The sequence below is a fragment of the Hippichthys cyanospilos genome, chromosome 2, assembly GCF_059441005.1.
Source record: "Hippichthys cyanospilos isolate Australia breed blue-spotted pipefish chromosome 2, RoL_Hcya_1.0, whole genome shotgun sequence".
In the NCBI taxonomy this organism is placed as follows: domain Eukaryota; kingdom Metazoa; phylum Chordata; class Actinopteri; order Syngnathiformes; family Syngnathidae; genus Hippichthys; species Hippichthys cyanospilos.
The window spans coordinates 30,577,915-30,592,391 of NC_142370.1; the positions used below are offsets into that span (position 1 = coordinate 30,577,915).

At 38.1% G+C, this 14,477-nt stretch overlaps 1 protein-coding gene across 3 annotated transcripts in view; it reads right to left on the minus strand.

The window, feature by feature from the left end:
* Window positions 1-14,477, minus strand: part of klhdc8b (kelch domain containing 8B) — a 74,727-nt gene that overhangs the window by 12,207 nt on the left and 48,043 nt on the right. For 2 of the 3 annotated variants that reach the window (XR_015868153.1, XM_088436605.1), the window contains exons 5-6: window positions 11,521-11,685; window positions 8,095-8,319 (exon numbers count right to left, since the gene is read on the minus strand). Coding sequence is in view for 2 of the 3 variants with exons in the window: in XM_088436605.1 (XP_088292731.1) it covers window positions 8,095-8,319; window positions 11,521-11,685 (390 nt within the window). In the remaining variant the exon portion in view is untranslated. Of the gene's footprint in view, window positions 1-5,816; window positions 6,060-8,094; window positions 8,320-11,520; window positions 11,686-14,477 lie in introns of those variants that run through there. The other variant, XM_088436617.1, reaches the window with a different exon arrangement.

The window sequence follows — 14,477 nt, forward strand, 5'->3', positions numbered from 1 at the left end:
GACGATGTAATCAGCAAGAACGTGTTTGATATTCTCCCTAATCAACATAATGCCAGCACTTACTCTGATGAAACCAAGACCGGCAAGCATGAATGGTGCTGATTGTGCCACAGAAAAAAAGAAAGAAAGAAAGAGAGAGAGAGAAAGAAAGACAGACAGACAGACAGACAGAAAAAAATAAAGAAAGACAGACAGACAGAAAAAAAGAAAGAAAGAAAGACAGACAGACAGAAAGAAAAAAGAAAAAAAAATCAAGGGTCTTTCTACCAAGTGCAGTATTCATTTCATTGATTTGGCATCATAAGGCCAGTTATAAAATATCATCTCAGAATATCATATTCTATCTAAACCAAATTCTATCCTCTCTATTCTAGACAATTACCATATTTTCCGCACTATAAGGCGCATCGGATTATAAGGCGCACCCTGAATTAATGACATATTTTAAAACTTTTTTGATCACAATATAGTAATACTCAAAGTAATAACAATAAGTCAAATAATAACTCTAAACTCTCAATAGCATAATAACTCAATGTCAATATGAGCAACCTTGTTCAACTGTAAACACACAAAAGAAACAGGGAAAGCTTATTTTATCGGTTCATTCCCCATCTACGAATCCCAATCTCAATATTGATCCATATATAAGGCGCACCTGATTATAAGGCGCACCATCAGCTTTTTCAAAAAAAAAATTAAGGCTTTTAGGTGCTCCTTATAGTGCGGAAAATACGGTATACTCCACACAGCTCATAATAGTCCATGAGTATGTTCCTGTATATGTGTTTTCCTGTGTGTGTGTACGCAGGTCTGCTAATCAAGGAATTTTGAATATGTCGTGTTGTGCTAAACACATGACTCTTTTGGCCGAAATTCAGCTGTACATTGAATTGAATTGTTACTTTACATATTATTATGATTACTCATTTTTCTGAATATGTATTTCTTCTTTGGTGACAAGTCGATCACCACACTGCTTTTGTAACTGCAATCTTAGGGGTCAATAAACAGCTTCATGTGCCCGCAATAGCCTGACTGTCGCAGCAACACTCTGTATTGGAAAACATTATCCTTTCTATGGCGTTTTACTGTCTAGTCAAGTCCTCTTTGTATCATCTTGGAACGAGGCCTCAGAATTGTGTTAGAACAGGTGATTTATTCATCTCGGTGCTCCTCTTTTGACACTAATGGCAAAGAGGCAGTAACTCAAGGTCATTCTTACATTTGTATTCAGCACAGACAGCATGATTAGTATGTATTACGTACTTAGCAGGGGAACATTTGAGCGCAAATAGCACCTCATTGACAGCATTTCTAAATTTGGGATTCTTATACTTAAGTCAAATAGAGCTGCCTTTTCAAATTTAACGGTGGTTTTTGACAGTAGCAGATTAAAGGGCTTGGTAAATTGTAAATGGACTTTCACTTATATAGCACTTTTCTACCCTAAGCACTCACTAGCTGAAAGACAGTCCGTCAGTACCAACGAACTGCCCATCTCTGGTAAAGGAATGAAATAAAATCGATTACGAGCCCTTCAACAAACAATCAAGGCCACTTGATGTTATATGAAACAATAATGTCATGACAACAAAGGTTTGAAGGACATCTACTTGTGGATCAGTTTGTTCTAAAAGACAATATATGAATTGTTTATTCATCAAAGCCAGTGTAAGGTGACGCCTTTAAAAGATTATTTTAACCCCTTGGTGTCAATTTCAACCCGATTTGGGCTATTGGTCAAAATATATCTAAAAGCGTCTCAAAACAGGTAGTGGTTCAAACTATGTGTTCATTCCTAAATGCTTGCAAATAGAATTTATTTGATGGCAAGGTTTGCCAAAAAATACAATACACACGCTCCTCTTCCTGGGAGCATTCGATTTACAAACATTCAGGCTTACGAATGGGGTTGCACGTAAGTCAGATTTTGTATTTAGCCATTTTCTGCTATCATAAAGAAACTTTTTAGCGCAGGGATGCCCAATAAAGCTAAGCTCTTTTGCAGCGATAACCCTGAACGAAGAGTAAAATGACCCAAACACATTTAAATAGTATAGGAAACACAGAGAGAATGCGCTCCGTGCCAATCCGCTCCCTTTTAGTTAAGCAGGAAATATTGTAAGATGTTCTAAAATGTTCTGACAGGCCAGTTATTATTTCAAAATAAACTGTACCATAGCAAGAGTATATGAGAAAAATAGCCTTGGACAGCTTTTATTTTGAATTTCCTTCCAGAAGCATGGTAGAGTGACAGCGGTCAACTTGATCTTTTCCTCTCAGAACAGTTTTCGATGTACTAAACAACACAGTGTTGTTTTTCGGATTGCCCTTAATTTTCTTTTGTTTTTGGCAGAGGTTTATTACTAACAACTTACAAACCAATTCAACAAACCAACAGGCGCTCGGAATGTAACTTGTTTGTTCTTCGAGGTGCGTCTCTACCATGAAAATCATGTCAATAATTCTACTGTAGTAAAATTCAAAGCTCTATTCCTCACTGTTTTTGGAATGAGATGACAAGCGTGTAGTGTAGGCTAAACTGACCGCCAGTGGAGAAAACATTTAAATGCAAATCACCTTGATTACATTTCAGACACTGTTAAAATGAATCTGCTCAGTAATAGGAAATGAAAGAAGGGGCTATAACCTCCACTAAAGTCCATAATCACAATCGACTGTTCTTTCGCAGCGGGTAATGTTGCCTCAGCTGCTACTACAGTATATCACACTTACTAAATTAACCTAAAAACCCTGTTCTTTTACATTATTCATTACTTGGCCAGGTACTATTCAATATATGCTAGTGGGGTACTCCGGCTAAAGTTAATCAAGAGGCAGAAAGCTGGGTTTAGATTTGCCGTGTCTTACTGCAGGGTACATTTAATTGTGATTGCTGACTCGCATCCTACTTAAGCGCTTTTCCTTCAATCCGAAGCATCAAAGTGCCGACCTTCTGCTACCAAGCCCCGTTCTCTGACCTTTAAACTGCAGTTCCTCTCATTTAGCAGCTGATGCCATGTTGAGTAATAAAAGATTCGTCCTGGTGAGAACTGCTGTCCTTGCCGTCTCGCTTGTCTTAAGGTCACAAGTTCTTCACATGTGATAGCAAAAGCCTCAACTTTTCATCAAATGTCATAATAATGTTTCATTTGTATAAGGGAGATTAACTGAGTGGCTGTACCCAGTGTCCCTTTCAGTAATTTACATAATTACTTATTATAACTAAGCAATATTGAATCGATTTTCCTTTGCAGAGCCAAATATGTATTCAAAAAACATGAATCCATTCTTTTAAAATGTTGTGTGTCCCCCAAATTCACGTGACATGTTCATGCCATGCAAGAACTGTGCAACAGCAGCGTATCAAATCAACACGCTGTGAAACTTGATGGCTGATTTCTGGATGTTTTTTGGTTTTAAAAGCATGGAAGATAACAAACTGAAATTTTACTGCAGTGATTCACTGTCAGGGCCTACGCCGCAGGCCCAAACATTATCATAAACACATACCTAGTTTACAGCTTACAGAAAATGTTACGAATTTATTTACAACTGTCTTTTGTTTTCATTTCATAGCTTGTGTGTCCACTTATTTATTTTTCCTGTCAGGTTCCGTCAACCTTGAACATTTAATAAACAATGCACAAGGAAGGAAGACAAGAGACATGAGATTATTTCTGCTCACTTCTCATGTTTGCTTCTTTCTCAGACAACGTTGTCTTTCATGATTCAAACAAGGTTATACTGATGAATAAATGCTTTTGCAATACAATATGAGTAAATATGTGATAACTTATGTAAATGTATTCAGATATTTTGTACAGTTTTCGACTTTGCTGTGATGTCTACATGCATACTATTTTCCCTTTGCAGTATTTTCCTTCTGCAGTATGATTGCGCAACATGACCGAAAACTTCGGGAAGGTGCTAGAGTTTTACAGTCACTTTGTTTTTCTACTAATGCTGAACTGAACCAACTTTGTTGGCTTTACTGCAACGAGAAATAGAAAATAGAGCATCATCTGATTTGACCTCTACCTCAAACAGAAATAACAGCAGGGTTCAAATAATTTTCTTGTTAAGAAGACTTGATGTTCCACAAATATGCATATCAATTGAAAATTGCTTGAAGTGAATTGAGCAAAAAAAAATGACATTGACTTGTATTGAGCTTTCTGAATTATGCATATTCACTTCTTTATTTCTGGTTCACATTTGTTGCACGGCTGAAAGGACATTAAAAGGCTGCATTGTTTGTCGCATACTTTGTTATTAAAGTCATTTGTTTATTTTCCACCAAGTTCTCAGGGTGTTTTTTTTTTTCCTGGAGAAAAAGCCGACCTTTCCTCACGGCCAATGTTTCGCAGGCGGGATACAGAATTGGAAGATTTGAATATGAATAGCGTTTTTTCCTATACACATCTCGGAAACAATGTCATCATTCACAGTCTACTGGCTACCCGTTTTATATGGCTCCACCAAAGCACAATCACTACTCACAGTAATGTGCAAAAAGGCAATGTTTAATATTTTCTCATAGCTTTGAGGTACAAGTATGGGCTCCCTGTCAAAGATAAGATGAGAAAGGAGCTCGTCAGTTGGTGGAAGAATTATCCTTTAAAGCTGTGCACATTAAACCTGACAGAGGATTAAACAGCAAAACGATAAATCCAATGAGATCAACTGCCATAAGGCAGAGGAAGACGCAAAAGTCTTTACCAAAATCTTGGCTTTATTTTCATCATGAATGCGAAATGATCTTTTCACTCGAGAGCAAACGCGCCTTTTACTGTAATGTCGACAAATAACTCTCTTAATCGGCAACAATAAAGCTCACTTAGCGTCTGTCGCAATATTACCCAAACACACAAAAAAGCAAAAGCAGAAGATTGCTAGACAATGCAGTAATACATCCCAGTGTGATTTTAGGCAATCGATTCTAAGCCTCCATCTTTATCCTGGTAAAGTAATACAAAGAAGAGGAAAAAGGACCATAGACTTCATAAATTTTGTTCTTTTCATTCTCAACATTATCTTTTTTATTTAGTGAATATTTGTGTGAAAATATTTTAGAAAAATTCATAAGGTCATTTCAGGGATTTCAAAAGTACTTCAGTGTCTTTTATACAGTCAGTGAAAAAGTTTGAAATAAGAATTTCTTCCAAAATTAGAATAGTTTTTTTTTCTGAACATATACGCTGTATATAAAAAAATATGGTTTGTAGACACACAAAAAAATAGAAAATTAAGGCAAACATAACAACAACAACAACAAAAGAAGAAGAAAAACACTTAAAAAAATTCCTACCCCTTTTTAAGTATTCTTGTATTATATTATATACTAATATACAACACACACCCACAAGTTAAAATCCATAACTAATCTAATCTATAGCTAAATCTATAACTTAACTTGCCATATAGACCTTTAGCTTACAAGGGAAAGATCTCTCTCCTTACGTCATGGCCGCACTTCCACCACTACCCCTCCCCAGTCATCTACATGTTGTGCGAGAAATGTTGTAGTGTCTTTTTGTTGATGCATGTGCAGGGATTTCTTTTTCAGACTTGAACCAAGCCCTCTATTTGGGGCATGGTTGAAGATTGGATGATCTTCATTGGAAGATCAGATTGCATGCACAAAGGTCGGGGGGGGGGGGGGGGGGGGGGCAGACAGTGAGCATTTTAAATACATATGACCAGGACAATCCCGTTTTTCTTGACAATCGTTCAATGTACAACATAATGCAATTCAATAATGTGATATTTGAAAACTTTTCTTGCTGCTCAGAGGTCCAATATAAGGGGGAGTAATTTCTTTTCAGTTGTGCAGTTCTGCCTGTTTGAGTCATGCCCTTGCTGTGTGAATGCTATTTTTCCTCTCAAAAGGCCATGAGACCTAGGTCACCCACTTGTTCGGTTCTGAAAATGTTCCTCTTTTGAATTGCCATGATGTCACACTATACGACCAGTTGCTTGAGAGTTCGGGGGGGACACTCTCCCCAGTGGTAACAATAGCACTGATGAAACTTTGCCACAATCTGTCAGGAGCCCTGAACATAAAGTCACTGATTAAGAATGCTACTGTACATAATACACACACCTATAAATATAGAATTCCTCAAAAAAAATAAAAAAAACATGTCTAGTTCCAATGCAAATTGAATTCAGCATATTATCTATTAATGTATACAAAAGAAAGCAATAATCTATGTCAGGTAAACACACAGCTAAGCATATTGATGTTTCTTTGATATCTGCTGAGAATTCTTCCATTTACATCCTAAGCATGAACTCACACATTTAGATCCATGCCCACAGATCATAAAAGTGTGTAGGCTGGTTCTAAATTTACCCCCACTTGTTATTCATGCACATAATCACTCGATATATCATTGGTCTCAATTGGTACATTGAAGGTGGGGTTTCCATAAATGCACTAATAAAGCATTTTAATCTGTTGACACTGTTTGCAATATGTCAACTCCCCGGGTTGTTTTACATGGTTTAATTGACACTAAAGGTACAAAGAGGTTTTCTCTTTCGCTGCACAGCAGGCACAATGCCATGGAAGACTTCAAACCTTGGATTCTTTTATCATTCCTTCCTTTGTGCATTTTGATGCTCTGACAATAGAATATGCATGACAATAGAAAATTGTTGGCAGTGTTTGGCTTTTTAGACAATCTCTTAAAATGATTGCACAAAAATGACAGCGTTTCAAGTCCAGCCATGTTGAATTGGTCCATTCTATACTTTTTTGCGTTTATTATTAATGTTCGAACATTGTTGCAGAAATGTCTTGAACCATTGTAGGAAAAAATTGCCTGTCCTGCTCCTGGAGAGATAATTGTTTATGCTCAACTACTTTAAATAGCCATAAACAATGCCATTGAATCCAACACTTAATGATCCCTCAATTGCAACGCTAGAGCTGCTAAGTGAAGAGATTGATTTCGTGATTAGTTGAACCAGTCTTTGCATTACGGTAACTACGTTTTCCGTTGTTGGACTCACTGCATGCCACTTGTCACTCTTTTGGGGTGCTCACAAGAACCACTAAATTGTTGTTAGCGTGTTCTTGATGTGACAGGTTTATTTAAGCATCATGCAATGACCATCAAGCTGGAATTTTTCAGTTTCTTTTTCTTTACTATAGCCCAGTTAGTCAGCAACAAACTGAAAAGAGGATGAGATTTTTATAACTAAATTATAGAATTTGTGAGAAAGATTTGTTGGTGTATTATACTTATCAATATTATATTCATGAAATATTTCAAATTTAAAAGTGTCCTTTCAAATGAGGCAACTTTTAAACACCGTTTAATGTGTAAACATGTTACATATTGAGATATATAAAAAAAATCCTTGAGACAAAATCCCTGAAAAATATCAACAGTGAAGCCCTTTGGTTGTGGTGAATCAGGACTATAAAAATAAACTTGACTAACTATAATTGTTCCCCAGTCAAGGGGTTGGATTTCAGGAAAATGTCAGGATTTTCACAAACGTGATTTGTTTTTTTTGATTCCACATGGCATAAGCTAAATTATGTTTTGAAAATGCAGACCACAGTAGTAGTGTGGAAAAAAAATCTGAATTTGCCTAATCATTTTCAATAGAAAGCCTTAACATAACAGTTGTTTTGAACAACTATGTGACCATATATGGACGATAGAAAACCTACCATTACTTGCTTGCTTGATTGATTTTTACAGTGTTTAATTATTTAGTAAGTAGATAATGACTACATTGCACGCTTTGCATTTTCAAACAGAGTGTTTCATTATTCCAATAATTGCAATGACAATACAGAAAGTACCACTAGCCTCAACTACAACATTGTATGGAGGTTGTGTCTTAACTGCATTCAATTAATTGCTTCTGTTTCTGCATTCAAATCAAATTCTCCAAAGCAGTTTTCTTCCCATTCTTTATGATCAAATTCATATAATCACTCTCATAGCTCAAGAGTCAGGTATTTATGCTAAAGGGATGTTCGGGGGTTTTAAAAAAACTCATACTATATCAGAGAGGCAAATAGTGCTCTTCCCATCTTAAAAGTCGTGTCGAAGGTGCTCCACTTACCTTGATCCAGATCGTACTCCTCCATGGTGCTGACAAAGTGAGGTCTGGAATAGAAGTTATGCGGTCCCGGCTGCTGGAGGCCCCCCAGGCTGAAGAGGCTTCGCTCATTTGTTGCACAGCAGGAAAAAGCCCTCCGGCTCGGGATGCAGGGGTAGCGTGTCCAGCTCTTCATCTCCAGGTCGAAAGCCTCCAGCGCCGTCACCGGCATCTTTCCTTGACGACCACCTGGGAATAGCAAGGAAAGCATTCGGATCGCTTCAAAGCTTGAACGCACACGATTCAAAAATCCTCGTAGGCAATATGATGGACACGTTACAATAACGATGTTGGTGCAAAAATGTGTGGAATTTTGTCAATTGCATCGAGTTTAATGGCTGTGACATTTGTATCGGCTCCATAACAAATGGTGCGTTTAAAGTAGGCCAAATCAGTTCACTCCTGGCTGACACGCAAATTGGCAACAAACATGAAGGTAATTTTTTTGTGTGGGACCATTTTCAGAGAAAAACTAAATATCCGTTCTTCTATTTTGTCATGCTGCCTTTTCTCATTAGGGTCGTGGAAGGTGCACTGGAGCCAATCCCAGGTGGCTTCAGGCAAGTGCAACAAGGACAGGTGGCCGGTCAATCAAAAACAAATGTATTATAGCAATACTGTACTATAGTCATGTAGAAAGGAAAAGGAAGTGACAGCCCCAGGCTGCTGATATCTGAATTGCTGAAAAAAAAGGCAGAAAAAAAAAACGTTCGCCTGACAGTTCAGCGAGGCGAGTTCAATTTCAGATGGCTCCAGCCTTTCTGTGTGGAGTTTGCGTGTTCTCCCCATGCCCACATGAGCTCTCTATGGGTACTCTGGCTACCTCCCACATCCCAAAAAACATACATGGTAGGTGAATCGGACACTCTAAACTGTCCTCAGGTGTGATTGGGTGCATGGACGATTGTTTGTCCCGGTGTGCTCTGCGATTGGCTGGAAACTGGTTCAGGGTGTTTGTGATCCTTAGTGAGGATAAGCGGCAATAGAAAATGCATGGATGGATTGATAGATGCTATTGTTTAACTCAAAGGTGTCCAAATCATCTGATTTCAACCACCCAGCAGTAATAACTGTCTGATTTCTGACTTGGTTAATATAAATAAGACAATTGCAAAGATCAGTTTTTAAAAACAGTCATTAACCAGTAGCTAACTGAAAATTTTTCAAAATGATTGGTGAGTCAAATCCCCTTCGTGGTATTGCTTACATGTTGTTTGGTTGTTGTTTTTTTGCACCAACCAAACATCAATTGGTTAATAAACAATAATTGGGATGAGGAAAATGGTTTTCCGATGCACGTTAATGCATATATATATATATATCTATATATACTACATATAAAATCGATTCTAGGAGTACTCGCCAGTGACAGCATTACTCACAGCAATACAATAAGCGACTCCATCACTGCTACACTAACTCATTTAGACAGCTCCTCTCAGGTTTGCATCTACAAATCATTTGAGTGGTGACAGGCAACAAATGGAGGGAGCAGAGGCTTTCGAACGAGACAAGAGCCGAGAGGAGCGCAAGGACATGGGAACATGTAAAGTGATGATCTAAAAAAGAAGCGAGAGGCTGCGAAGGCAAGAGAGCGACGTCAACCCGAGTGGGAAGAGATTGAATGCGAAAAGCGAGACAAGTCTGAAGTGAGTGGGAAGGATTACAGTCAAAGATGTGAAAGATTAGAATGGCGGCGCTCCTTTGCCGAAAAGATTGAAAATCCGGGCTTGATAAAGCGTAATTACAATGTTTCTTATATGTTGCGCATCAATAAGATGAACCTTATGTCATCTCTCTCTCTCACACGACTGATCCGTTTTGGTTGAAGGAGTCTATCCTGACAAAGCTGTTCCACTCGCGTGGGCATATTGCTGCTCTCTGTCAGCCGCTGCTCAACTCTTCAGAGGCCTGTCATGGCGGCAGACAATTTGAAGCACAATTGCTGACATAAGCGCGGATCCATCATTCTGCTGCACTCACTTACACCACTGCGTGACACTCTATTGTCGCATGTGTTCTGTGGTTTCAACTTGGGATTAGAAACCCATTAGCACGCTTGGATTTGGCAGCCAAACTCACGAAGCAAAGAACAAATAAAATGTGTACTGTAGCAGTATTAGTCCAATAGGGAGCTAGTGATGATCAAATATCCACCTGCTCACTTGAAGAACACATTCCAACGCACGTCTGCGTTCATTGAATTTAACCCTCACGCATACATGGTGCCAACGTGGGACCTTTTTGAGGATTTCTTTGTGAAATCGAAGGAGAAAGCTTTGAAAGAAAAACAATAGGGAGTTGAAAATCCACGCTAATTATATCATCATGTTAAAGTTCAAAATACAACCATGCTGCAAATTCTAAACTGTTGCAGCTTGGCGTACTAAATAACTACAACGCACATGTTGATGGGTACCAGGTTGGACATACCCACACTCATTACAATCCACGTTATTTCAATGGATGTTAAATCTATGCGTTATATCAAATTTCCAGTGATTTTTGAACCATTATTGCCCTTATTTAATGTTTACCAAAACGTAAACAGATAAAACTGCAATTGCACAATTGCAAACAAACCTTTACAACCTTGCCTCAAAAATGTTGTGCAAACACAGTGATATCAACATTGGTGGTGGTGTTGGATTTGATATGCATGAGTCCCTCAAATGTATTCTACTTTCAAATCCCATTACACATGATTATTTCCCGATTGCTTGTTTATGTCACATTTAGTCCTCTTTCATAGGTAAAATTTATTCTGCTTACATTATAGCACTAGTTCTCAACCTTTTTTCGGTGATGTACTCCCTGTCAGATATCTTTTCAGCCAAGTACCTCGTAACAAGTGCAAAGCATTTTTGGGTTAAAAAAAAAAAAAAAAAAAGACTTAAAACATGCAGTGTCTGATTTATTAAACTTTTGACCCTTTCAAACTTCATTTGTATTGGTCCAAAAAAAACATAGAGTGTCAGACCTGTTCTCAAAGGAAATAATCATAAATAAATATTTATCCACAAAAAAATATTCAACATAAAGTCTCCTGTGCTGGAATTACAGTAGAGATCTCTTCACATAAATAAATAATTCACGTAGCTATAAATAAATATTGGTGCCCCCCAAAAAATAATCAACATAAAGTGTCAGACCTGTTCGCAAAAAGAAATAATTATAAATTAATATCTGTCCTCTTTTGGGATCGTAGTAGAAATCATTAACTTGACAGGTAACGAGAGGTGGAACATGACAAGTCGGGTCCAACCATTCTAGCATGGGAGACAATCTGACATAAAAATGGAGAATGTGACATTTTCATAAAGTCAACCGTTTGGTAGAAATGATGTAAAATATAAGTGAAATAAAACAGTAGTAGGGGAAATGTCCTACCCATGACGTAGATTTTGTCTCCTTTAACAAAGGGCATAGCTCCATATCGCGGCGTCGGCATTGAAGTCAGCGGCTGCCATTGGTCGGTTTCTGCCTCATAAACTCTCACCAGAGCCTGCGGTGTGATGTCCGCCCCCATGCCCCCCAACGCGTACACCTTGCCATCTGCAGTGAAACAGACATAATGAGGGTAACTACAAAACAATTCATGGGAAAAGAAAAAAAAAATGTTTCTGCATGACAGTGTGATGCATCAATGAAACTAAATAAAATTTCTTATCAATAACCATGTAAAACAGAGTCTGCATTTTCACAAGCACCATGCCGTTTCCTCAATTGCCCTTATGCCTAGTTAACTTATTTATAGCATTTACTAATCATTCTATTAGGGATCCAAGGGAACCATAAAGATGTTCCGGAACTGCAGTGTCAGTTATTATTAAGACTTAAAAATAGGGCGAGCCAAACGCTGAGCAAGAAAATCTGGTAAGCCTGTTGAAGAAACGCAAGGCCGGAAAACCGAAGGGGCGGACGGGAAGAAGCCAAAGAGCATAGGGTAGAAAAAAAAAGAAAAAAAAAACGAGATTGCCGCATTCCAGATTAGCGGCCCATTAACGCTTGGAGAGTTGTGATTTTCCAAATGCGAGAAAGTGAGTCACTCTGGGACGGCGAGGAAGACTGCTCAGTCACGCAGAAGGATGACACAGCCACCGAGCTGTGGTTCAAACTGTGAAGAATTCAGCACTAATAAATCTGTCACTCACCATGAGTGTGATGACCGCAAAAATTTGCATCTACAATTGAGGAGTTCCTAACCCACCGTTACACAATAAATGAACACCTCGTTAGTTTCATGACACGCTCAGGTGCTCGCACGTGAAGCAAGCTGGGAATTGATGAAAACGCCTCGCGGTCCGGAAAACCTTTTAGAGACTTTTAGTTGTTCGCCTCTCACCAGGGAGTGGAGAGAGGCTGAGCAGGCCATAATTTCTAAGGAATACACTTAAAGTGGCAAACTGTAACAAGTATTCTATAAAAAGCATCCGCTGCGTTGTATTGTACATTTTGCATGATTTGTGTTTGCATCAGATGAGTATGATGAATTGCTCTTTTAGGCAAATACGCCGCACCTTAAATTACACATTATTTTCTCTCACAAGAGACATTCTGAAAAACGTATGTGTAGCAGTACAATATGTGTACCGTATTTTCTGGACTATAAACCGCAGCATCAAAAAGTGAGCAAAAAAATATATATTTTTGTCACGGATAAGCTGCACGGCTCATAACATCAGATATTTGTGCAGAAAGATGGGATAAGGAGTTTTTTTCAAGTTTTTTTTTTTTTTTACTGTGTTAACTGTCTGCTTACAGCAACATCTGATCTTCCACAGATTGAACATGCCTACATGTTTAGCGCTAACAGATTCACAAAATTTGATAGATGAGTGGATATTTTCAACAAAAACTCTTTTTGACCACAGCCATTGAGTCACATCCTTTCAGTTCCATTTCATATGTTCTTCTTAAAGGGACAGTGTGTAAGATTTTGACAATTTTTGATTAAAAAGGAATAAATTAAATGATTTTAAATTTCAAAAACTTGCCAATGAATGTGTTCTTAATGACCATCAGTAGGTTTTAAATATAATCATAGGTATATTGCATGGGGTGAGGCAATTCAGAGGCGGCCATGTTTGTTATAGCTACGCACAATGGTAAATGCAGCACCAGCAGCGCCTCCTGCTGTGCGAAATGAAAATGGCTCTAAATGTTTCACACTATCCTTTAAAATTGATACCTTGAACAGATACACACATTTGCTCTACCCCTGGGCTGTCACCTGGTGGCAAAAAAAGAAAAAGGGGGGGTTGAATCAGCCCATCTGGACTATAAGACGCAGGTCTCAAATAATGAGAAAAAAAAATAAAATAAATATATTTATATATATATATATATATATATATATATATATATATATATATATATATATATATATATATATATATATATATATATATATATATATATATATATAAGGATATTAGAATTAAGCTGTTAGCATGATATAAAGCAGTGGTGTCAAACACATTTTTATTTTGGGCCGCATTGTAGTGATAGTTTCTGTCAGAGGGCCGAAATGACTGTGAATTCAAATACATTTTAAGTGTGTTGATCACACATTTACCAAGATTTGATATCGGAAGTCGGCAAAAACCGTTCAAAAGAGATTTGGAGAATAAGAAAATGTTTATTTTTCTACCTCCAAATTTTTAAAAATTAAAGACAACTTGCAATTTTGGTATTTTAGTCAGAAACCTGAAGTCACATCAGCATTTCGAGGGCCACAAAAAGTGAGGTGGCGGGCCGGATCTGGCCCCCGGGCCTTGACTTTGACACCTGTGATATAAAGACAGTTTGGATTCTTTTGATTTATTCAAATGAACATGCTTGACATACAAGCATCCACGCATACTGTATCTACATAACCTATACTTGCGCATGTTTGTTTTTGTGTGTCCTTATTTTTTGGGGCCAGGAGATGCATTATGTCAATTGAAAGTCCCCACTATGATCCAAAAACGTATATGCGTCTGTGTGTGTGTGTTTGTGCTTGTTTTAATCATGTGCCATCTCCTGTAATTAAGGAAAACGGGCTCGATTCTTTTCTCATCGCCCAGGGAGTCGCCATGGCAACCACAGCGTAACCTACAGCCTTATTATGGTCTGGCTGTTTGACAACGCGGTGCCTGGCGACCAAATCCGTTATCACCAAGAGGCAGACCAGTGAGTCACGGCAAAGTGTAAATGTGCAGCTTTCTATTTTGTCATGTTGCTTCTCCTCCAAAGCTGCGAAGCTTGAGAAGACACAATCAAACGCTTTGATCCCTCGACATCTTTAATCAGTGGCGTCGCACTATTGTCTTGTCACTCCCACCATCATCCCCCTGGATATT